At 31.7% G+C, this 24,603-nt stretch overlaps 3 protein-coding genes across 9 annotated transcripts; 2 read left to right on the forward strand and 1 right to left on the reverse strand.

Moving 5' to 3' along the window:
- The first annotated feature begins 6,465 nt into the window (after positions 1 to 6,465).
- Positions 6,466 to 11,596, forward strand: LOC21409578 (deSI-like protein At4g17486). 4 transcript variants are annotated; one of them, XM_024165523.1, is made up of 4 exons: positions 6,466 to 6,574; positions 9,763 to 10,015; positions 10,362 to 10,649; positions 11,150 to 11,596. In XM_024165523.1, exons 2-4 carry the CDS (start codon positions 9,805 to 9,807, stop codon positions 11,392 to 11,394), a joined length of 744 nt encoding a protein of 247 aa, XP_024021291.1. In that variant the 5' UTR covers positions 6,466 to 6,574; positions 9,763 to 9,804; the 3' UTR covers positions 11,395 to 11,596. The 4 variants fall into 4 exon arrangements, with proteins under 4 accessions (XP_024021291.1, XP_024021289.1, XP_024021288.1 ...); XM_024165521.1 differs by lacking the exon at positions 6,466 to 6,574 and adding an exon at positions 8,245 to 8,373; XM_024165520.1 differs by lacking the exon at positions 6,466 to 6,574 and adding an exon at positions 8,245 to 8,373 and having other exon boundaries at positions 9,804 to 10,015.
- A 1,063-nt stretch (positions 11,597 to 12,659) lies between these two features.
- Positions 12,660 to 18,556, forward strand: LOC21409579 (probable NAD(P)H dehydrogenase (quinone) FQR1-like 1). 2 transcript variants are annotated; one of them, XM_024165475.1, is made up of 3 exons: positions 12,660 to 13,559; positions 17,445 to 17,688; positions 18,493 to 18,556. In XM_024165475.1, exons 1-2 carry the CDS (start codon positions 13,030 to 13,032, stop codon positions 17,674 to 17,676), a joined length of 762 nt encoding a protein of 253 aa, XP_024021243.1. In that variant the 5' UTR covers positions 12,660 to 13,029; the 3' UTR covers positions 17,677 to 17,688; positions 18,493 to 18,556. The 2 variants fall into 2 exon arrangements, with proteins under 2 accessions (XP_024021243.1, XP_010096211.1); XM_010097909.2 differs by lacking the exon at positions 18,493 to 18,556 and having other exon boundaries at positions 17,445 to 17,896.
- Positions 18,513 to 22,438, reverse strand: LOC21409580 (NEDD8-conjugating enzyme Ubc12). Of its 3 annotated transcripts, none has more exons than XM_010097910.2 (6): positions 22,338 to 22,438; positions 21,094 to 21,207; positions 20,280 to 20,388; positions 19,318 to 19,396; positions 19,110 to 19,226; positions 18,513 to 19,036 (listed from the first exon to the last, which is right to left on the reverse strand). In XM_010097910.2, exons 2-6 carry the CDS (start codon positions 21,200 to 21,202, stop codon positions 18,896 to 18,898), a joined length of 555 nt encoding a protein of 184 aa, XP_010096212.1. In that variant the 5' UTR covers positions 21,203 to 21,207; positions 22,338 to 22,438; the 3' UTR covers positions 18,513 to 18,895. The 3 variants fall into 3 exon arrangements, with proteins under 3 accessions (XP_010096212.1, XP_024021245.1, XP_024021244.1); XM_024165477.1 differs by lacking the exon at positions 22,338 to 22,438 and adding an exon at positions 22,232 to 22,331; XM_024165476.1 differs by lacking the exon at positions 22,338 to 22,438 and adding an exon at positions 22,172 to 22,235.
- Between the last annotated feature and the right edge of the window lie 2,165 nt (positions 22,439 to 24,603).

Consider the following 24,603-nt stretch of genomic DNA (forward strand, 5'->3'; position numbering starts at 1 on the left):
GGTGTAATGTTGGTTTGAGATAGCTTGTTGTCTTTCTGCTAGTTTACTAATTCATCTCAAAAGCCTAAACTGTCAGGAGGTGGCTTAATAATAATTTTTATATTTCAACACTTTCCAACATCATTAATACACACAAAATAAATGTCATATTATACTTCTCTAAAATTGGCGCAAACACAGACATATATATCATACCTAGAAAATTGTGTTATAATTTACCAATGGTGGTCACCAATTTGAAACTACTTTATAACAAAAGAGAGATGGTCACAAATTGTTCCAACAAAAGAAGGGAAAAAAAAGTAGGGCACTAAGAACTCCCAATTTCTCTATCCGATATAACAAGGCCAAACGCTAACAACGTTAAACAAGAATTACACCAAGAATTGTTTTCAATTGGAACAATGCCAAAGTTTTCAAGAGAATTATAAAATACGGCTGTTATATTGCATATCAACCAAAAACAAAAAAAGAAAAACGTCATAGAAAATAGGATTTTGAGGCAAATTCGTATACAAAAAGAAAAGAAAACTTCTTTTCTTCGAACACACGAATAGAGAGTACAGTGTAGAGAATACTGAACAAATATCGAATTCGTGAAAGCAATGTTCAAAGAACAAAAGAAATCAAACAGATTGAAAGCCATAACTAAGAAAGCGCAGCAAATCAATGGCAAAAGTCGAGAGTTTGGAAGAAAATTTTTGAGAGAGAAGAGGAGAGAAAGACCTGTGTTTTGTGGCGCGAAAAAAAGAAAGTGGAGGTCGTCAGAAATTGAGGTGTCGTATAAGTAGGTTTCGTAAAGGGAAAAAAACAAAACAAAAAAATATATCTTAAAAATAAAAATAAAAGTTTGGAGTTTGGACCGTTAATTAAACGAATATAGGGCATACGACAGTAACGTACGAATCGTTTTAGTTAGAAACTACATAGACGCCTGAGATTGTCCTGGGAGGACTTCTGTTGTGAATTTTGCTCCGCATGATTTTTTCTAAGGGTGTTCACGGTCGGATTGTTTGAATTAGGAGTCAATTCGTAATTTAATTTATTATTACAGATTAAAAAATTTTAATTCGTTATTAATCCGTTAAACTTTCAATTCAATTCATCTGTAACAGATTCCGCAGATTAAATTATGCACATTCACTGTAACACTAACCTATATTTTAAACCTTGGCTCTTGTATTTAATTTCTTTGTTTAATACTCATAAAATTAATAACAAAATTAAACACAAACATAACATAAAATTAAAATAGTATTGAGATTCCCATGCATAATTATATATAGACTTAAATTATACATGTATTATATAATTAAAAAAAATCAGTTACATATATTATTTAAATATATATAGAAAAATATATATAATATATACAGTTCGGAGTGATGAATTATACAGATTAAGAAATATTCAATTCGCAATCCAATCCCTTATTACGGATTGGGAAAATCTCAAACCGTTACCAACTAAAATTCTTTCAATCCATCCAATCCATAATAATGGAGGATCGGATTGACGGATTCAATAACTACCTCTAATTTTTTTCTTTTTTTTCTTTTTCTTACTTATCTTGTAAATGTAAATTTCTTCGTCTTTTTTTTTCTTTTTTGACTTTTTGCCGTAAAAAAAACGTTTTCTTCATCTTAATTATACGAGTCAAATTCCAACCCACCAAGAAAAATTGTAAAAAAGTTTAAAATATGTTTTAAAATTTATTGGTTTCTATTTAGTTAATAAGAAGTGCACAAATGACATTTTATATCCAAAAAAGAGACTCAAGGTACTAACTAAATGATTTTAAAAAGTATTAATTCAAAATTATTAAAAATAAAGGTTACTAAAAAATAATTATGCTAAAATATAAGGTACACATATAAAAAAAAAAAAAAAAAAAAAAAAAAAAAAAAAAAAAAAAGGAAAAAAAAAAAAAAAAAAAAAAAAAAAAAAAAAAAAAAAAACTAGTTGGCAATAATTGGACAGGTAAACAAAGAATATGTCAACCATGGGTGGTTAAAAAGGGCTGAAAAAAGTATATAGTTTGTCGAAATTTTGTATAAGTTTATTATTTACGTCATTTTAAATAATTGAGTAATATTACGATCTTTTGTTTTCTTTTAATTAATTGAAAGACAATTGTTTATTTTTAAGTACAGTGATATAAATAATAGTTTTTACCATATTGAGTGGTATTCTAATCTTTTTCCAAAAGGGTTCAACCACAATTTCATTTTTTTTCATTTTCAATCTACTCACAAAGTACAGTTCCCTTTTTTTAGGGACCTTCTCCGGTGTGTCAACATACCGGTAAGTTATGTTTTTTATCAGTCAGATATGTATAAAATTACATAAAAGTCAAAAAATACGCAGATCTAATAATTAGAAAAACTTGACCTACTGATATATCAGACGTATTAGAGAATCTCTCAAAAGGGTTGCAAATCCAACGACTAGAAAAGTTTTGAAATTTTTTTTATTAATTGAATGATAATTGTTTATTTTTTGAGTTGATTGACGTAATTAATATGGTAACATTTTCCCAAAAGGGTTCAACCAAGATTTCATTTTTTTTTTTTTCATTTACATTTTACTCACAAAGCATAGTTCCTTTAAAAGAAAAAAGAAAAAAAAATAAGCTATATCCTCCATATTCAAAGTTTCAAACACACAAAATAATATCCTTTTGCTCAAGTCCAGACCAAACAAATTTTTTTTTTTTCAAGATGCGAACACAAATGTGTCTTAAACTATAAAAAACATATTTTTTTTTTCTGTCATAGTGTAATTTTCAAGAAAAAAAATACATATTTTCGTACACTGTCATCTCGATGTAGCTTACAGACGTAAAGTAGATTATTGGCCAGCTTAAAACCATATGAAATTATTAGCTAAAATAGTAGTAAAGTATGGATAACATATCATATGTTTTTGAGGTGCTAGGTAATATTTAATTTCAAATGCCAATAACAGATATGGAGACAAGTATCATGCTTCATGACATGCCTTTATGCTAATAAAATATGTTCCCTCACCACATGATATTTGGATTATGAATGTAGACACTGGATCTATCGAATCAGAATTAAACACGATAATTAAGTATTTGGTCATTGTTTGATCTTCACTAATCAAGCATTAATCAAATTAACAAAGCCAAGTGCATAATGGTAAATAAGCGGACTAAATTTGTAGTGATTGACTATAAAGTGAGAGCTACGCTCACTATTAGAGCCAGTTTCACGATGTTAATGTTGAGAGTAAAAAAAGTTTATGTAGTCATTAATTACAAGAGGTTGTGTGTAACAAGCGTGCATCACAAAGAGACTTCTCTTTTGACACATGGTATTATCTTTTTGTTTTTTTCCTTATTTTTTTCTAACATTTTGATGTTCTTTAATCTTTAAGTAACAAACATAAAATAGGTAAAAGAAAAGACTTTTGTTTGAAATGTGACATCACAAAGAGACTTCTCTTTTGACACATGGTATTATCTTTTTTTTTTTCCCTTATTTTTTTCTAACATTTTGATGATTTCTCACTCAAATTTTTCCTAAATATGACCTTATAAATATTTTTTTCCCTAATTGTGTTACTAAAATAAAATCTTCTCAAATGTGTTCATACCTAAATATTTTTTTCTTTATAACCCTCTCAAATGCTATTTTTTCATATGTACTCCACAAACAATTTACTCTCTAATACACTCCACTACAAACTTTATTTTTCTTTTAACTATACTCTACTTAAATTTTTTATTTTTATTTGTTTTTTTACTAAACTAAACTCTTACAGGAATACTAAGTCAATAAAAAAATAAAACTTTGAAGAAATTTTAGATCTATCATCAAAAAGAATATAACACATCAAATACATGAGGTAGTGCGTGCTTTCAATTAGTATAAGTAAAATTGTCTCAAAATGAATTAGCTTGCTCTGTTCAGTAGTGGGGAAGTGGGTGGTCCGAGAAGAGGACACATGTCCACATGCCTAGTCGTGTAAATTAGCACTTACCTCATGCTTGGTTCAACTATTTGAACTAAATAATTTAATTAGAATTGTGTCTAAAGGTTCAAATTAGTATTTATTTTAGAAATAAAATGGGGTCATTCAAACCACTAACCACAATTCAAGATGGTTAATTTTAGAATTCACAAATGCCCCTTAAATTCACAATCCGTATTTTTGTCAATAGTTCAAATACAATTATTTTTTTTATTATGTTTTCTCTCTCTTCAACTTTAAGTTTAAAAATGTGATAACTTTCTCATTTCAACTTCAATTGGATGTTTTTTTATGTGTTTATAAAAAAGAGAGAAACAAATTCTCATCCATATTACATATTTAAATATGTCATATACAATGAAGTTTTATGATATTTGTTGTAAAACTCTAATTATAGTATTCAACACTTTATCTAAATATAATTTGAATTTTATTTCCAATTCAAATCACAATTTATTTGTGTATCTAAACACCGATTCAAATCATCGTTCATTTCACTAATTCGAGTTTTCAATTTCAATTTTGCTACAGTTAAAAGCTCTCATAAAAAGTCACATCTAAGTTTTTTGCTACAGTGAAAAGCTCTCACATAAAATCACATCTCAACTCGAGTTAAAAACTCGAATCTGCGAATTAAACTGGCCTAAATCACCACAATTCAAATTATACAATTCAAACCAAATTACTAACCATTTGAACCAAGAACCATAGGAAACTCGAGAACGTGGTTGCAACTATCAAATCGTGTGGTTTCAGTAATCAAATACTGAATGCTTGATCAACACCCTCAGGAAAGGAATTAGATGATTATTACGAGTAAGAAGATATTATGATGTAACATGCCATAGAACGATTTTTCATGGAATTTTCAAATTGTTCTTAAAATCTCCAAGATCCTTCTTAGGTTGCTACGTAAAATAATTACCAAATAACTGGTTCTCACTTATTCGGAAAAGACTCTAAAAGATCAAGCGTTCTAAAACCTCACAGTTTTCCTTGTTATTTTCCTCTCATAAAATTCTCAAATTGTCCCTCCAATCTCTCTCGATTGTGGTTTACTTTTCTAAGCATTAAAGGCGAGAGCGCTGTAAACTTGGATGGAGGCCCAAAAAAATCCAAATGATAATAGACTACAATATATCTCTTTATAGCACAAAATAAACTGACTGGAGTATGCAATAATTTTAAACTGCCCTTCACGACTTCACATGTGAAACACGAAACATCATCTCCTAGAGAGGGATCATCACACATCGCCACCTCGTAATGTCACTTAATAATATTGCGACACATTAATCAGAATATTTTAATTAACTTAATTTTTTTTATTAATGTGGTATAAAATTTTAATTGACATAATATTTTAAATTACGTTTAAGGTATTATTAAAAGAATATGAGAGAGGATGAAAATAAACTGACACAGAAATTGAGCCCTCTAAAGCAAATTTGATTTTTCTTTTTATTGCCAAGGTTTTTTATTTTCTTGAGAAAAGATTTTTGTTGCTCCTGCTAAATCAGTAAGTTAACACACTTATTAATACCACTTTACCACTTTGGACGAAATTCAAGTGTCATTTTCATCACTTGTAATAAAATGATTTTAGGATTTCAAACAGGACAATTAATGATTTGCTAAGCAATTATTTTAGTCAAACTTCACCCTGACTACACAAAATCCGAGTACACATCATCCAACAACAAACAGCTAGTATTTTTTATTTAGTAACAAACAACTAGTACTTGGTGGAAGAGACAAAATGAAACACTCGTTAAGCCCGTTTAATTCACTGATTCAAGTTTTTAATTTGAATTGAGATATAATTTTATGTGAGAGCTTTTTATTATAGTAAAAAAGTTATATGTGATTATTTTTTAGAGTTTTTTACTGTAATAAACATCAATTTAAATTCAAATCGGTAAAATAAACGTAACTTAGTCTCGGATCTCTAAAAGAAATAAGCAGAAGATCTGTAGCTGGTGGTATCTATGACTATGCCAACCTGGCGGCTTAATTTGAAATTAGTTAATAAATCAGTCAATTTAGTGTAAATTTAAGACTCATATAATTTAATAATTTAAATTTTTAATTTAAATTAAAATATAATTTTATGTAAAATTTTTTTATTACAATAAAAAATTAAATATAATTATTTTTTAAAATTTTTTATTATAATAAATTTTAAATTTAAATTAATAAAATAAACGAGATTTTAGATTTACGGTGAATTGAAATCCTGAAAATACCCATGTATATAAAAATATTTTGAAAAGCCAAAATTTTTCCCTAAAATAAAAAATCCAAAATATTTCTCTCTCCTCGATACGGTTCTCTCTCTACTCCGTCTTCACTCTCTCTGTCTCTCACTCCCCCACCTCTCTCTCTCCCCATTCACGGCCAGCGAAACTACACGGATCTCCAACGCTGGCTTTCCTTGCACGACAGCGAAGACAAACTCATGAACTCTGTGGATGGTGTTCTCAGTCTGAAGGAGAGAGAGATGAGAGAGAAGGAGAGTACCGTGCACTACAAAGAGAGAATAGATAAGAGGAAAAAACAAGAAAGATAGCTTGAGGTAAAATCGGAAAGCAATTTACTTGAATTTGACCTATTAATTTGTAATAGTTCGTAAATGGCTTATTTACTTCGCATAATTTCATATGTTGGCGTATTTACTATAATTTCCTATAAAATTATAACGTATCTCAATTGAGAAGGGGAGATTCTGTTTTATAGGGTTCAGAGTATATGATAGTTTGTCTCTTTTTATGTGAGATAAGATATTTTAACTGTGTTTAGAGTTTATTTTATTTATGTTTTTCACGTTTTTTGAGAAATAGAAAGTAAAAATGAGAGAGAAATAACGTTTGACACAATTAAAGACATAAAATAAAAATAAAAATGATTTTTTAGTTTAGTGTATAATAAGAGAAAAATAAAAAATAATTTTTTATCATTTTTTATTTTTTATTTTCGTTTTCTCCTCTCTCGAGTAGAGAGAAAGACATTAATAAAAAAATTTTATATTGAAAATAATTTCTTGATAAAACTACAAAACGCATTTTTAAAAATAATTTCTGTTTAAGATGAAAAATGTTTTTATTTCTATTTTCATACAAAAAATAAAATTATTTTAAAATGAGTTCTAAACTCACAATTTATCTCTTTCTCATTTAGAATAAGAGGCTTATCAAGAAAGCACTTTTAGAATCAATTTATCATTCACTTGTTCACCATTTTAAGTATATTAATATATCATTTTGAATCTCCCATGCCAGAGAGTTCAAATCTAAATTGATCCCTCATTAATACTAAATGGTAATACTCAAAATCAAGCCTCAAAATGATACCTCAAAAAGAGTCACCAAATCCATTTTTCAACCGATATAAAACTCCAAATTTATATTTTTTTTTTTACTAAATACATAACACTAAATGATTTAAGAAAAAAATAAAATAATGTCCACATTATTGCATTACTTGAGAAGAGTAATTCCTCCAAACCTTAGGACAAAAATGAGTGCTAAAAGAGAGGAATGTAAAATGAAAGGTTAAAATTTCTCTGTTATAATGAAACTAATACCATGTGTTTATAATAATATTAAAATAGTACTTTCACTTTTAAAAAAAAGTTTTTTTAATACCCTAAGATTGATTTTTAAGATGTACAAAATTTAAATTGCCATTCTTACTAATTAAATATAAACTAATACTTTTTTTAAAAAAATTCTAAAAATATTTTAAAAAATATAAAATTAAAAATTAGATTAAATTAAAATATTTTTAAAAAATACTTTAAAATTAATAATTTTGGCGGTTTAAACATTGTGCATCATTAGTCTAAGGATGTAAACAAAACGTTATTTAAACTAAATGTACGGTTTTATTGTTATTTCGTTAACATAAGCTAGCAAAATGATTTTATTCCTAAATAAAATAAAATAAAATAAAATAAAATAAAATTCTTTAAAAGCATTAAAGCAAGGCAGTCAAAAGAGTCACAACAGAGACAGGATTTCTTTCCCATGTTTCACTTTATCTAAAATTCCAGGATTTTATCACTTCTTTTTCTGTCATTTATTCTCTCTTTCTTCATTTAGCATGAAAAAGGACAGTAACTTCTGTTCTTCGCCAGCTTTCATTTTTGTCAGAAACAAACATTGAAAGAAGAAGAGAACCAAAACCAACGTGTGGGTTTCTTTCTTCTTCTTTTTTTTTTTTTCTCTTTCATTCAGGCGCTGCCCAAAGAAAAAAAAAAACCAGCAAAGACTCCATTTTCAAGCGCTCTTTGAGCTCTGAAAATGGCTGCTTTGCCTCTGGGTGGCTGCATTTTCTTCATTCTGTGATGGGTCTCAATTGCCATTCTCCAAAAAGGTAAGTGAGCTTCAATGCTCTTTCATTTTTCTCTAATGGGTTTGGATTGTTTTCTCAAGTGTTGGTTTCCTAGATTTGTTTTACTTTTGTTTCCCTACGAAAGATCACCAAGCACTTATTTAGTCGCTCTCTCTCTTTTTTTTTTGGGTTGTTTAGTAAATCTGGTATCTTCGGCTCTAAAAGATTTTTGTCTTCGTCATAATGGTTTGATATTGCTTTTTTACTATGGAAATGTAGCTTACCCACTTACTGGATTTCATAACTTTAGGCTTTAGCCATCATTTTAGATTTTACCTCTCTCTCTCTCTCTCTCTCTCTCTCTCTGGAACTTGTACATTTCTTCGTTTCACTATTGTTTTTTCTTTACGAGTTAAAAAAGAAAAAAAAAATAGAATGCTTGGAAATGGAGGCAGATTTGGGCCTAATTGTGAGTCATGAAATTATCTAAATCTGATTAAGAGCTTATTATCACTATTTTCCGGGATTTAACTTAAGGATGGCCTATTCGGAATGGTTGACTGGCGGTTTTATGAAATGGGATTAGTAGAGTGGATTGCAAGTGGGGAACAAATATATCAAGTTATTTATGAAGGCTTCAGATTGGCTAGTAAAATGAAGAATTGTTTTTGAAATAGTATGTTTTTTTTATAGATGTGATCCTTTAGAAGCTTCTTTGTTTATACAGATCATAATTGAAATTCTTGTTCTTCTATTGGTAGGTCACTGGTTTGGGTTATTGACCTTGAACGTTTATTTTATGGTATTTGGTTCATACTCTGTGATTGGTAAGAAACTTGATATCGGTATCCCAACAAGTTTCAATGAGAATGTCTACTTTGTGAAAAACAGAAGTTTCAATTAAGGGTTTACAGTTTTTGTTAGATAAGATGCATGGAACAATGAAACATATCAGACTGTGCGTGTGCAAACCGTCGTGAATTTTATGTATGGCCAATGTTGCATAGCAGTTCAGTTACTAGAAAACTAAAATATAACTGTATAAATGCTGATGTTTTACTGATCACAACTCTTAGTTGAGTTGAAGGAAAAATACATAACTAAGATACATTACTTCTAGTATTTTGTATAATTATGACGCTTGGACTTTTATGCATACTTAAGCTTCTAGAAGACGTTTAAAATTAAGGGAGGGGTGTTCTTTTTGTCCCAAAATATCCGGTATCATGGGACAAAGATATATCCAATGCAACTTCCAGGGAATGGCAGAAGCACTAATTTTTGTCAAAATATTACAGGACATGATATAGAAATGGCAAATTGATGGATCAATTGACTTACTAACAGAACCAAAATCATTGTGCTTCTTGTTTGTACTAATTGTATGAAAGGTTTCTCATCACTGTTTTTCATATTCTGTCATATTAGCAGGTTGGAACTAGGTACTCATTGATTCCTGGTTTCACTTTCAGCATGAAATCAGGATCGAAGAATGGTTGGCACTCTATTGTCCCTCTTTGTCTGAGAGGCAAAACGGCTGCCCATTTTTGCATGTTTCCGAGAGTAAAGTCAGCAGGCTATGGTCCAGGAAATGCACCTGTCTATCTAAATGTATATGACTTGACACCTATAAATGGCTATGTCTACTGGGCAGGCATTGGTATCTTTCATTCTGGGGTGGAAGGTTGGCTTGTAAATCTTCTCTGTACATATTTCTTGACATGGATGTCAAAAAGTACATTTCTAATATAACCATTTCTCTAAAATTGTACATATTAGCACTACACCATGGTTCTCTAGGGGGAGAGAAAAAAGACTTTACCATCGGTAGTTTGCCTTTCCTCCGTTTTCCCAATGATGAATTTTGGTGCTTGCACTTGCTTGCGTGTATTTCTAAGCTTGGAAACATGAGTCAATGAATGATATGCATCTCTTTTTGACAAAATGAGGTCATGAATAAATTATTCACATTACCTGCTGAAAAAAAACACTTAGCAAATGACTTCTTATATTCCGGTTTGTGCTTACAGTTCACGGTGTGGAATATGCTTTTGGAGCCCATGACTACTCGACAAGTGGCGTCTTCGAAGTTGACCCTCGTCAATGTCCTGGTTTCAAGTTTAGAAAGTCAATCTTTATGGGCACAACATGCCTGGATCCTTTCCAGGTTAGGGAGTTTATGGAACGCCAATCTGCAAACTACAGTGGTGATACATATCACTTGATTGTCAAGAACTGTAACCATTTCTGTGCGGATATCTGTTACAAGTTGACGGGAAACCGGGTACCCAAATGGGTAAATCGACTTGCAAGAATAGGTAAGTGACATGTTTCTTCCACACCCTTTTGTTGGTTTGACTTGCATGAAATATGAATTGCTCTTCTATGTGTCTAGCATTTTCAGCTCCAAAATGCTTCTCGTTTTGGCTGTGGTCAACAATAAGGCGCCCAAAAATTTATGTTTAGTTTTATATTTTCATGCTAAATTTCGTCCGCTCCCATATCCTCCTTAACATTCACCAAGGGTTACTCTTTAATAACATTTCTGTTTCCCATTAATCTTTTTGCTATTTTATTCTACAAAGATCATATTTGGCTTACTCAAGGACCATTTTATTAGACCATGGGGTGTCTAATGCACAATGAGACAACCTTCCGTAAGTTTGATCCTTCTCAAAAAACGGCTACATTTTTCTTTGAGGGGTTGAACGGAGTTGGATGCCTACTGATTTGCTTATTGACTACACTCGTGCCTTGAAAGATCCTCTGTATGTTAAAATAACTCATTCTTCTTTCACATTTTCTGTCTTTCTTTTAGGTTCCTTCTGCAACTGCATACTCCCACAGGCTCTCAAGGCTTCCACGGTGCGACACGACCCCAATTCCCAAGGATACGACAATGAGAAGAAGAGGCTAAGAAGTGCCTTCAGTTGCTTGTCATCAATCTCAATGAACCAGAAAGAAGTATCAATGTCATCCTTGTTTCTACATTCGCACTGTAAGGGCTGCTTACCGCCATGGGAGCTGAAACGGTCTAGAAATCGCTCCTTGAGGGAAGGGTGAGAACCTTGCTTATCCCATCATCGCTTTCTCGGCCAAAAGAGCATCAAACCTCGTTTTTCCGCAACATCTGGCCGTTGGGGAATGTCACTTTCGTATTCCATGAGTCTCTAGGATGAAAAATCATGTGTTGTTGTTTTGACTGTAAAAACCATGAAACTTTTTCATCCATGCTAACAGGTTTGGGAAGGTTGTTTGTTGTCTCTGTATGATTGTAATGTGAATGTTTGATGTTATTGTATTGTTTCTTCCTTTTGCTGTGAAGAAATGCATCTCGTTAGTCGTTAAAGACGTGAAGGAAAGAGAGCAAGCAGCCAAGCACTAGGAAAATGAAGCCCAAAAACATAAAATAGAAAAGAACAATAAAAAAATAAAAAATAAAAAATAAAAACCCAAACTGCAACCAAAGAAGAGAAGAAAAAATGTCCAGGAGTTTGCCATATCTCATACCTTTGAGTTAGTAATATAGCCGTTTATGAGTTAACATAGTGGTTGTTTTGTCTTTTTTCTTATCGGTGAATCTTCTAAATATTATACCATTTTCCTTTCTTTTTTTTTTGAACTTTGTATTAGGATATTTGACATATTTATCCACTATACTTTTTTCACAATAGGCCCTTGTTAATTTTACTTCGCATGATAAGAAAAGAAAGAGTTAGGAGAGTTCCTTTCCCGTCTTACTAGGCGTTTCCATACGATATGGGTAAATATAAATCCTTACATATACCTTGATAGTAGTGATTCCTTATCAAATGAAATGAATGTGAAGTTTATTTAATCTAAGAATTATTTAATTATATAATATGATATTTTAAGTAATTTATCAATAGAATTACTATTTCTAAATTTAATAAACACTAAAATGAGAATTAGATTGTTTCTTATTACACTAATAAACAAGTACTAGAAAAAAGAAAAATCATTAGTATCCACCTTCTTATTTTCTTTCGTAATCTCATTATCTTCCCGTAACATTTTTAGGTAAACAAGTGTTTTCTTTCGTAATCTCATTACTTTCTCATAATATTTTTGGGTAAACACATTTTTAAAACCTTTTAATTTTTTTTTTCTTATTATTAGTGTCATTTCGTCATTTATCTCTTCGAATATAAAAAAAAAAAAAATTCTTTAATTTAATTATTATTAGTGTCATTTCGTCTTTATCTCTTCGAATATAAAAAAAAAAAAAAAAAAAAAAAAAAAAAACCTCTTTAACTCAATTCTACTTAAAAGATGGACTCGGTTTTCATACCACGGGGTCTTAAAATGGGGCCGTGGCCGACCTGGGCGCATCCGGGGAGTTGAAAAGAAAAGACATTCTTACCGTTATACTAACTCGCCCTTTTTTTCTTTTTTCTTTTTTCTTTTTTTTTTTCAATATTCTCTTCTAAATAAGGAGTCAAAACGGAATTTCTCCCCATCCCTCTTCTTTCCGGTAACAGTTAAAAAGAGTCAACCACCGACACACGATCGTTTCAACCTTTTTTTTTTTTCCCTTTTTTTCTACTCCTTAAACATGCCAGCGATAATCAATGCCCAGACAGCCAGATAAAGCCCACGACTAAAGTCAACCTCCAATTCTCTCACAATCTCATCAGCTGAGAAGAGAAGTTCTTCCTTCCAATTTCCAAACCATTAATGGGTAAAGGATGCGGATGTTTCCCAAGCAAAAAGCGACCGCCAGTTGTCGTTTCCGATCACCAACAACGTCTCCCAAACCCACAAACGACAAACCACGCACAACAACAACAACAAGAGCAAAAACGACAACAACAACAGCCGAGAAAGGTGAAGATTTTCATCGTCTTCTACTCCATGTACGGGCACGTGGAAATCCTTGCGAGAAGAGTGAAGACGGGCGTGGATTCCGTCGACGGCGTCGAGGGGCTTCTCTACAGAGTCTCCGAGACGCTTCCCGTGGAGATCTTGGACCAGATGAGGGTCCCACGCGGTAAAAACGCCGACGTGCCGGAGATTTCGCCGGAGGAGTTGGCGGAGGCCGATGGGATTCTGTTCGGGTTCCCGACGAGGTACGGGGTAATGGCGGCGCAGATGAAGGCCTTCTTCGATTCCACGACGGACCTCTGGCGGCTCCAGAGGCTCGCCGGCGTCCCCGCCGGGTTCTTCGTCAGCACCGGCACGCAGGGCGGTGGCCAGGAGACCACGGCGTAAGTCAATCAATCTCTTTCTTTCACTTTGCTTGCACACGCTATTTTTTCTTTTTCTTTTTTACTGTTTTTAGTTCTATAATTATTTTTAATTTATTAAAAAAAAATACTCTAACAATTACGAACCATGATCCAAATTATAACACAAATCCTTACTCTAAATTTAATAATTAAAATTGTTATTTTTATAAAATAACACGCGCATTTAGAAGTAGTTCTAAAACGTTTTTCACATTTTTTAAGGAGAAAAAAATAAAAATGAGTAAAAAATTACGTTTGGAGCAACCAAAAACAAAAAAACATAAAGCAAAATGTAGGGATTGATTTCTCCTAAAATTGGAGAGTCTGAAATTTTTATCGTTTTCATTTTCTTATTTTTATTTTCTCAGATTCATCTTTTCATCTAATCCCAAACTCAGTCTCCGATATTGCTTACATCAGTAGCGTCTCTCATAGAAGATATTTATATATTATATTAATTAATAGTATAACTTATTTGGGATTATATTAATTATTTAATATATTATTTAAAATACTATTATATATTTTTTAAAATGTATAATCAAACGGAGTTTTAATTTTTTCTTATATCAAAAATAATTTCTTAATAAATTTACTAAATACATTCTCAGAAATAATTTCTATCTGAGATTGAAAATTTTTTTATTTCTATTTTCATACAAAAAACATAGCATTTTAGAACGAGTTCTAAACGCGCCTAACAGTTCTTACACTAAAAATTCCTCATTAATTAATAATTCTAAGCGTAATATTCACAAAAAAATAAATTTATGCGTAAATAATCTAAGACTATCTTTAATGTAAATACTGATGCCAATTATATATTTGACATCAAAATGTATAAATGTTATTTTTATTTTTATTTTAATGTATAATGCTCTTTGAAATGTTAAATTTATTTTTTCTTATAATCATTATTAACCTTTAAAAGTTACAGAAGTAAATTTTCCCTTTTAAAATAATTAAAAAATAAAAAAGTAAACATTTCAACCATAATCAAATGCCAAATGTTCCATATGTTATAGTTAGTGGGAAATTTACCATAAGGTATAGTATAAAAAAAAAATTTAGCACAATAAATAGTATTATATTGGAAAGTATTTTTTGTATTTAAATGTTAAATTTTCAATTAACACATCAATTATAACATTGTATTAGAGATGTTCTAATAAATATTCTTAGCTAGTATTAGTGGAAATGCAATGTTATGTTAAAAACCTTAATTTTTGACAAAATTTAGTTAAACTTAAAACTAAAAAGAAAAGAGATCTCAGTATACCTTAATTAACTTTGACTAATTTCATTAATCTCCTGGTTAAAAAGGTATTTTGCACCTTAAATTAGATCAAATATTGTCCAAAAGTAAATTCTTGACATAACAGTAAAAAGGGTGGTTCTATATGCACTCTCCGATCTACTCTCCACACCTCTTTTAAATTAAAATTTTCTAATTACAAAAACACCTTAAATAAATGACCAAAAAAAAAAACAATAAATTTAATTATATAATTAAATTTTATTACTAAAGAGAAACTAATGATAGAGGGTCTTTTTTCTCTCCACACCCTCCAATATCATATTGGCAGATCATAAATTATTTCTATTTTAAAAATCTATAGGAAAACCCTAATTTCTAGGTTTTAATCACAATTTTAAAAAATTACATAGAGGTATGTTAAATTTTCATGCTATTGTTTTTCCTTAAATTATATGGAAGTATTTGTCTATTCTTTAGAAAGAGAGGATTTGTTTGTTACAAGACAATTCAAAGTGATTTTGTGCAAATATGTTTAATTTGACAAATAGAAGCCGCTCCAAGAGAAGTATTCAATTTTCCCAAGTACTCCGAGATGTAATAGTAAATTTTTCATGCATAAAATGGTTCCTTTTTTTTCTTTTTTTTTAAATAAAGAAATATAAACAACAATAGAAGGGGGCGCGAAGAATAAAAAGGTGGGTGTATAAAGAAAAGAGAGGGCTATAAATAAAACTATTCTTAATAATTTTATTAAAATAGTTAGGGATAATTTTGAAATAATAACCTCGTTCACTTCGCGGATTCGAGTTGAGATGTGACATTTTTTTAGAGCTTTTCACTGTAGCAAAAAAAGTTAAATGTGACATTTTCTGAGAGTTTTTTACTGTAAAAACTTAAAACTGAAAACTCAAATCAGTGAAATAAATGAGGCCTAAGAGTGTAAAAAAAATTTAACTATTTTAAAATTACGTGAGGTGTATAGTTAAAAAGAATGTGTAGAGAATAAAAAATGGTGCATATAGTACCACCTTAGTAAAAAAACATGAGGATAATCATGACATTTATGAAACTATAGCACAAGTTTAGCTTTTCTAATTCAAAAGTTAGACAAGCCGCATCCATCACTTGTTTTGTTGGAGACCTTCTTGCTTACTATTAACGAAGATCGGCTGAAAAAAAACAAAAGGAAAAAAGAAATTATTGTGCTAGTTCTTTTTTTGTTTTTTTTTCTAGTCTTCATAAATTGATTGATACTTTTGTGTTTAATTAATTGCATTAGGGGTACTATAATTCAGTTGTTATCGGGTACTTTAAGACTATTTTTGAGATTATAAAAAATATCATTTGTCTTTTCAGCCTAAAACATAATTAAAGAGGACAAAATGAGGGAAAAAGAAAAGAAAAGAAACCTGGAATATGAGGCTGGATTTTTTGTTTTGTTTTTGTTTTTTTTGTTTTTAAATTTGATTTGGAGTTTCACAGGCCTCATGGAGTATTCTCGTGGAGTATTTTGTATATTTTTTGTTGTATTTCTTGGTGATTAGTAGGTGCAAAAATGAAGGAGTCCATATGAGTTACTAATGTCTCGTTCATTTCACCGATTCGAGTTTTCAGTTTTAGGTTTTTACAGTAAAAAGTTATCAGAAAATGTCACATTTAACTTTTTCTGTTACAGTAAAAAGCTCTCAAAAAATATCACATCTCAACTCGAATTAAAAATTCTAATTCGCAAAGTGAATGAGGCTTAAACTTACCAACTATGTGAAGCTTTTGATAAGATCATCATCATTCTTAAGAAAGATTGTGGGGTTTCTCTAACAAAACAGAAATCTTACTCGACTCACACAACTCACAAATTAGCGAGTCATCATAGGGCCACATGTTTTCCAGTCTCTACTTGGGCATTAGATTCCAGAATAGAGGTCTGGAATAATGGTGTGCGGGGTATAGATTAACTTATCTTTATTTAGACAGTTGATTAGACTTGTATTCTACTTTTGATGCGTGTGGGACCTACCCGCACAAAACCCCGTCCCACGTCCTCTATGTTTAATGGTGGAGTCCGAACCGTCGCAAAACCTACACCTACTCTTTAAAGTCCGAACATTCGGAAACTATTGCCTCTTATCTTTTTTTTAGATAATCTTGAATGTAAATATTAATATTAATATTATATTTGATTAAAAAAAGTGTAAAATGATAATTTCATTTATAATGTTATATAAAATTTTTTTCATTAATCTTAAGCTTTGAATTATAAAAAGAAACGTTTTAACTTTAAAAAAAGTTAAAAATGACAGTGCTGTAATTATTTAGTGAAAAGGTCCACATTAACCAACAAACAACTAAATGCTATGATTTAATATAGCAATGTGTCAGATTTATCCTGAATTTTATATTGGAGATGCTCATATTCTACCATGACAATAGTTTAGTCCGAGTATGCTTTATTTACTGTCCTTCTCCTTCTCCTTCTCTTATTTGCGACTGTAGTTATGAATTGTGATCGTCATAGTAGCATTTATTTTTCCCTTTTTTGTTTCATAAGAATTGCCTCTGTAATAAATCTTCACCCCAAGAGTAATGGTGGGACATATTTGTATCAGTTGGACAGCAATTACTCAGTTGGCACACCATGGCATGATCTATGTTCCTATTGGCTACACCTTTGGTGCTGGAATGTTCAAAATGGACTCCATTAGAGGAGGCTCTCCCTATGGTGCTGGAGTCTTCTCCGGCGACGGCACGAGGGAGCCAAGTGAAACTGAGCTGGCTCTAGCAGAGCATCAAGGCAAATACATGGCTGCATTAGTCAAGAGGTTTTCGGGATCTCCTTAGCATGTACACAAGGTCAAGAACTCAACTATTGTTCATAGATCCACATTCTCGTGCATTTTTGTTTTCTTCCAGAATTCTCTTTTTCTCGAGTCTCTTCCTCAGATGTTGTTCAATAGATTTTAGATAGCTTTGGAGAGAGCCATGAAAGTTTCATACTTTATTTTAAGGCTTGAATATAATACTTCTTCTCATTTATTCTTATTCCTTTTGATTTCATTTGTTTGAAATGTATTAGTTGTATATGTGTGAAACATTTTTTCAGTTCAATTTTAAGATTGTTTCACTTGACATCAACAAGATCTAGACCGCCTTCATTTTAGAACAGGCATTCTTGTTCCTTTTTTCTGATTCCTTTTCCCCAAATATCTAGTGGAATCTTCTGCTAAGGCTGATTCCTCCCAAACTAATTTCAATTTTAATACTCTGCAACCTTATAAATGGTAACGTGTGGGTGTACACATGACCTACTTCACACTTCACGTTACAATTCACAGAAAAATTACAAGATTTATGTTTAGCATCAAGTCTTTGGCAAAAACCGCGGTTCTTTAAAGTAAGAGTTGTAACATGACATTAGTTTATTTTACAATGACTTCATTGCAAACCACAATATTACATCTTTTACGGTCATTGTAGTATAAAATATACAGCTAAACAATATCATGTTACACCCCATTTCATGGTCGTGTTTCATGCTCAAGCAAAGATAGAGCACTATTTCATGGCTTTCGATTATTCAAAAATTTTCCCTATTTGATTTTTGCTAACATTTTGGGAGAATAATAATTTTTAACATTCTCCCTAATTTCTGAGCAGGAATTCTAGTATTACTGATGCACAAATATTGTCAGGAGAACATGCAGGTTGTAGTATACAATACAGACACAAGTCACCTTATCAACATGGCGGCGAGAAATAAGTTCTTACCTCTGAAAGATAACAGAAATGAGTACACAAGGTAACGTTACTAAATTCCAAGTCCAGCACCTTCCAATGATTGATATTAAACAACAAAAAGTTATGAAGTTTCTGAGCATATCACAAGCATGCCACAAAGTTCTAGAAGCATGTAGATGCACCTTACGGCAGGTGGGCCTTGCCTGATTATGAAGCACTAGCGTCTTGACAGGGCGATGGCCACATTGGAAAGAAGCCTTGTGACCAAAATGTACAGGCCTTGAATCTTCAACCAAAGGATATGGCGCTCAAACAAATAACATTAATGCATGCACCGGGCAAAGAAGGTCTGCCCCACATAACCGCCAGCCATTGCCCTCCTCACGTTGGTTTCGAACAACTTTGGGTTGTCTCTTAAAACGGCAGCAGCATCATGATTGAGGGGATCTTCATAATTGGGTTGCTGCAAACAAGGAAACAAGGTGTGATTGAAAGAGTCAAGACAAAGGAATCGCTTACGAAAGGATGATCAATACCGTAAAAAGATGAAACAGTCCATATATTATGGTGTTTATATTCAAAACAGGCTTCCAATCTTCTCTTAGAATGTTGAGACAGACATTTCCTTCCAAATCAATATTAGGATGGTACACCTGCAAGATGGAAATGAGATTAATGCTAAATCACTACTGCATACATCAAGCAATCCTGTTAACAAAAGGAGGACAGCCATGTGCTATTTACCTTCGTCTTGCACTTGACCTTTGGTGCCTCGTGAGGGTAAACAGAAGGAACTTGGAAGGAGTACAAAAATGAACCACCCCTATAGCAAAAACAACCGAGTTTAGCGCTTGAAACAACTAAAGTCCCACCCCAACCCCATAAAAAGAATGGAAGTGGCAAGACCAACTAGCATCTCACATCTCATAACCTAGAATAGACGTCGCTTTAAATAAATGAGTATAGAAGAGGGAAAAGATCTAGCAGTTTATGGAGTCATCTGAATATCTCAAACCCATGCATGAAGATCTCAGGTGACAACTCTTGATTTTCATGCAGTAAGAGATAACCACCTCTACTTAAATTCAGAAAGCGCCAAGGCAATGCCACCTGTGTACACAGGTTGTACACATTGAGTAAACAATAAAGCCAAAATAATCAAGAGAGGAATTTAGAGCGAGTAATGTTCAGTGCTCACTCAAACAGCAAAAGATACATAAACGTGAAGGAGTTGCCTTTCGTGCCATGCTATTTTATGTGTTTAGTCATGCCACGATTACAACACTGCACAGACTGTTCTTGCATCAACTAACTGACTCTAAAAATCGAAATACGTAATAGACGTAACCTCAGAGCAACAGGCTGTGCACAAAGAAATGAATGCTCCAACAGAGTTTTTGCACAAATAGTATCAGCCTACCAGAATAATTCCTATTGATTTATAATGCTTCCTACACAGAATTTCCCCTTCCTTTTAAAGATTGTATATTTTATCCTTTTGTTCTCTACAAACTGTACAAAACCAAAGCTTAGCTGAGTGTGGTTTACAGGTAGGATCTCATTCCACGGGAGAAAGGAGGTGGATGCTTTTCGTCCTTCCCTACAGTACTAGACACTTATATTGAGCATAAACTAGCCATTTAGGTGCAGAACGTAATGCCATAACATACTAAAACGACATAAAGGCTTGAGCAAAAATTACTCACACATAATATCCTTCATCAGGCCGGATTGTAACCTCAAAATTCATCAAATCATCCTTGCCATTGGGGAACGATATAGTACATGTTTTTGGTAGGTTCAGCTCGCTGATATCTACAAGTAAAAGGTAGAGAAATAAGAACACAAGTGTATTAAACTTTGGCAATGAAAATTTGGTAATGCAAGTAATTATATTGTGAATATGTGAGTGTATGCATATACATTAAATCTAGCCTAGAGTCGTAGACAAAAGCTACTTTATTTGCACGAGGCTGCTTCTCTTAAGAATCAGTCCTTGCATTTGCACTTGAAAACAGAAAGTTTCAAAATCGCACCACAAAATAGATACAAGCTAGTATTCATGTTTAATAATAATGACAATATTATACCATAATTTTCCACTACGGCCATTTTGAAAACCTCAAGATTATTACAATTAATAAATAGGTTTACGCCACAATTGTTGAAGGTTGCTATTAAACCAACCACTGAATGGTGCTTGTCTATTAAGAGGAGATTAGATGAGTTTTCTTCACATGTTTTTTTCCTTCTTTTATTAGTTCAGACAAAAATTCTCCGTCAGTTAAAGTGAGAACACAATCATGTCTCCTTAATAGCCTGTTGGCGGCCCATATCAGTAATATCAAACAACACAAGTTAGAAATGAGAAAAGCTAATTCATCCTTGATCGTCACCTGCTCTCGTCCACAACCTCAAGGACGAGGTTGGCCAAACATGAAAAGAAGCATCCATGGCAACAATTTTCTGACGATTTTGGGAAGTGAATAAAAATGTGGCAACATTACAGTCTCGGCATACCTTTGTGAAGACGCAATTCTCCAGCAGTTTTCTTCTTGACAGGTGGCTTTCCATTTGCATTTTCTGCAATCTCTCTCTGCTTTTCCTTCACTTTGAATAGCTTAATCATTTTTCCTACAACAGAACATCAAAAGATTAGCATAAAGGTCATCCCAATAACACCCATAACCAAGAAAAATAAATATGCAGGAGTAGGACACTGAACTAAATAAAACAAAAAGGTCCAAACATGATACAAAAAACAAAAAAAAAATCCAAAAAATCATTTCAAATCTACAATACACTAGGTGAGAGTTGTAGTCCAGGGAGCTTTTCGCTGTATTCGGTAAGAGGGAAAGAAGATACAAAGGAAAGCAAGGAACATAATCTATGCGAGGAAAATTAAGACGAAGGGTAAGATTTTTCTGTTGTATTTGATATGAATTCCCTCTAACCTCTCCATATAGGGGACACTAAAATTGGATTTCTTTGAAGGATTTGAATTCCCTCGCGCAATCCATTCTCTACACTTTTCTCTCCTACCAAACAACCATGGGCCCAAAATCTTTCCATTAACCCCCTTTCCCTTCCTTCAAATTTTCCCTCCTACCAAACAAGCCCCAAGTCTCTATTACTCTTTCCAAATGGGTCAGAAACTAAAAAGATAACATTTATGATATCTCCTTTCCTACTAAAAGACAATCCACACATAAATTTCACGTAAAAGGCCTTCAAATCTAACAAGAATACAAGATGATTTGCTAATCCATCGATTTATAGATAAATATAACAAAAAAAAAAAGAAAGCAAAAATGGTTTGCACAAGCACAACCTACGAAAATGGAGCCATAGCTAATACGACAATATCTGATAAGTCTACAAAAATCTATAGAGCTTCATTAGTTATTGACGCTTTCACTGACAACACACAAATCGCAATACATAAACATGCATAACGAAAACAACCTCTGAAAGGGAAAAAAAAAATTCAAATCATCAAACAAAAAAAATAAAAATAAAAATGAAAAAGCTCTTAGAAATCAAAATATGCGATTTGTTCAAGTCAAATTACATGATCATCGAAACCATTGATACTTACACCAATGTACATAACAGCACATATATAGAAACACATATTGAATCTGTAAAGCGCAAAAACCTGGATTATGATTCAATACAGAAGTTTGAGCACACGAAAAACCAATTCGAGACGAAAATCGCCACGATCTCGTATCCGTGATGTGAGAGAAAGAGAGAGAGAGTACCTGGTGCTTATATGAAGTACAGGGGCTTTTGGCTTTTTGCTTTTTGCACAGAGAGAGAGAGAGAAGAAAGAGATAGAGATGGCTAAGAAGGAATCTGAAAGCGTGTGACTGTGTACTTTTTTGCTCTCTTTATTTTTTTTCTCTGGTTTTAATTGTAAATACATTTAGTTAGAGGATTTAAATTATGTGATTTGAATTATTTTTTATTTACGTAAATTTTTTATGAGAAAAATATTATAACGAATCATGAATCGTGATTTGAATCAAGGAACGAATCCCTTAATTAAACATCTAAGTACACTACATTTTTATTATTTTTTAAATATGTTCTTAGTCTAATTTCGACCGTTAAAACATAAAAGAGCTGTCAAAATTTTTCTAAGAATTTGTGTAAAGCAAAAAAAAAAAAGTACCTAGATTTTAACCATTAAATTGTTGAAATCCTATAAAATGAAAAAAAAATGACAATTTAATAGATTTAATAGAAATTTTACAATTAAAGCTAATTTTCTACTGATATATTAGTTTTTCGTACTCAACGAAAAAATTCTCTATTTTTTCAGCAAAAAAAAAAAGGAAAAATTCTCTACTTTTTAATGGTCACTGAATTTATTCAACGGCGAACATTGTTTTTTTCTATTATCTAGACTAACATGTGTACCGTATACAACATACATACCTTGGCAGTTGTTATGTAATTTTTTTATTATTATTTTTAGGTCATGCTTTCTAATAAGTAACATGTCACTCTCTGTACAGCGTCAACATGTATATATCGTCGTGTCAATCCACTGGCCACCAACGCCAGGCTTTCAAACAGGAAGGTGACTTTTAATCTCCTACAACGCTTTTATTATACTCCATGAAATCAGTTACTCAATTGTGTCGCGCAGACAACCTTTGAAGAAATAGATAGTTAAAAGGCTCTGTTTATTTCGTTAATTTGAGTTTAGAATTTGAGTTTTTTTACAGTAAAAAGCTCTCATAAATAATCACATTTAACTTTTTTATTACAGTAAAAAACTCTCACATAAAATCACATCTCAACTCAAATTCTAAACTCGAATCAGCGAAGTGAACGGGGCCTTTAAGTGATTGAGCGATGGGTATTTTTGTCACTTCAATTGTTAAGGGCATGTTCTTTTGTCCAAAAAATTCAAAAAAAGACAACTCAAGTTTCAACTTTATTTAAATTTATGTTCTTTTAAGTTTCAACTTTATTCAATTTTACTTAACTTTATTCAAACTCTAACTTCAACTCAAGTTATAACTTAAATTCAACTAAAAAATTACACTCAAATTATACTAAAAAAGAACAACCCTTAAAATTCGGAACTTTAAGCTGCATGGACACGTGTGGCGTAGTAGCTACACGTCCATGTCCATGGGAAGAAATATATACTGCAATCAGAGGATTAGGCAGTCTCGACGTCGAGGTGACCTGGTGATGTAGCGTACTTTGTCGTATATTCTACAGTTTTTACTTTATTTATTTATTTATTTATTTTAGAATTCTATGGTATGGGATGTAATTTGTTCGTACCGGTAGGAGACTTATTGTGACCATTAACTAATAAGTAGGCAAATTGCACGCAACTCCAATACACAATATATGTAACGTGGGTAAATTCGATTCTTAGAAAGTGTTAGTATTTGCATTACACTCATTGATTGTCAAATTAAATCCCTTTATTTTTAAGTAATAAAAAAGTAATGCAGACAATGAAAATTTAATTATTTTACTTTTCTTTTCAATTTCATTACATTTTTTTTTACGGTTTGATAAACACGTCAAAATATTTTAAAAATTAAACGGGATGAGAAAATTTGTATATGAACAACTTATAAGAAGATGAAACGTAACATTAATACACAATATAGATATAACATAGGATCTTAATTTGATTTTGAAAATGGGGCAATGTTTATGTAATAAAGGAATTTAAAAATCCCAAAATTGATAAATAAACGGCATGGTAAGAATTACAGTTCTAAGTGTAAATCCTTAATAAACTAATATTAACGTTTAGGTGTCGACGTAAAACTAATCCTACCATTTTATAACAAACAACACTATTTATTATAATTAATAACAAACAATATTCAACTTAGCATTCACCAAATGCTCAGCTGTTTCATGTTACAACCTTGAAATACCACTAAGTACAAACTACCAACAGGATTTATTTGAAAATATTAGGGGTGTTCATTAGTCTTTAACTGACAATTTCGGTCGGTTTCAAAACCGAACCGACAATGTCAGTTT

The sequence above is a fragment of the Morus notabilis genome, unplaced genomic scaffold (genome assembly GCF_000414095.1).
Source record: "Morus notabilis unplaced genomic scaffold, ASM41409v2 Scaffold115, whole genome shotgun sequence".
NCBI classification, from domain to species: domain Eukaryota; kingdom Viridiplantae; phylum Streptophyta; class Magnoliopsida; order Rosales; family Moraceae; genus Morus; species Morus notabilis.

Excerpts from the sequence above, each read along its gene's own strand:
- LOC21409578 (XM_024165520.1), top strand. The coding sequence starts at position 8,345 with ATGGGTCTCAATTGCCATTCTCCAAAAAG. Across the intron at positions 10,016-10,361 it reads CTTTCATTCTGGGGTGGAAG|TTCACGGTGTGGAATATGCT; the intron begins GTTGGCTTGTAA and ends TTGTGCTTACAG. Across the intron at positions 10,650-11,149 it reads AAATCGACTTGCAAGAATAG|GTTCCTTCTGCAACTGCATA; the intron begins GTAAGTGACATG and ends TCTTTCTTTTAG.
- LOC21409579 (XM_024165475.1), top strand. The coding sequence starts at position 13,030 with ATGGGTAAAGGATGCGGATGTTTCCCAAGCAAAAAGCGACCGCCAGTT. Across the intron at positions 13,560-17,444 it reads GGTGGCCAGGAGACCACGGC|TTGGACAGCAATTACTCAGT; the intron begins GTAAGTCAATCA and ends TATTTGTATCAG.
- LOC21409580 (XM_010097910.2), bottom strand. The coding sequence starts at position 21,202 with ATGATTAAGCTATTCAAAGTGAAGGAAAAGCAGAGAGAGATTGCAGAA. Across the intron at positions 19,397-20,279 it reads CCTGATGAAGGATATTATGT|GGGTGGTTCATTTTTGTACT; the intron begins GTGAGTAATTTT and ends TTTTTGCTATAG. Across the intron at positions 19,227-19,317 it reads AGGTCAAGTGCAAGACGAAG|GTGTACCATCCTAATATTGA; the intron begins GTAAATAGCACA and ends TCCATCTTGCAG.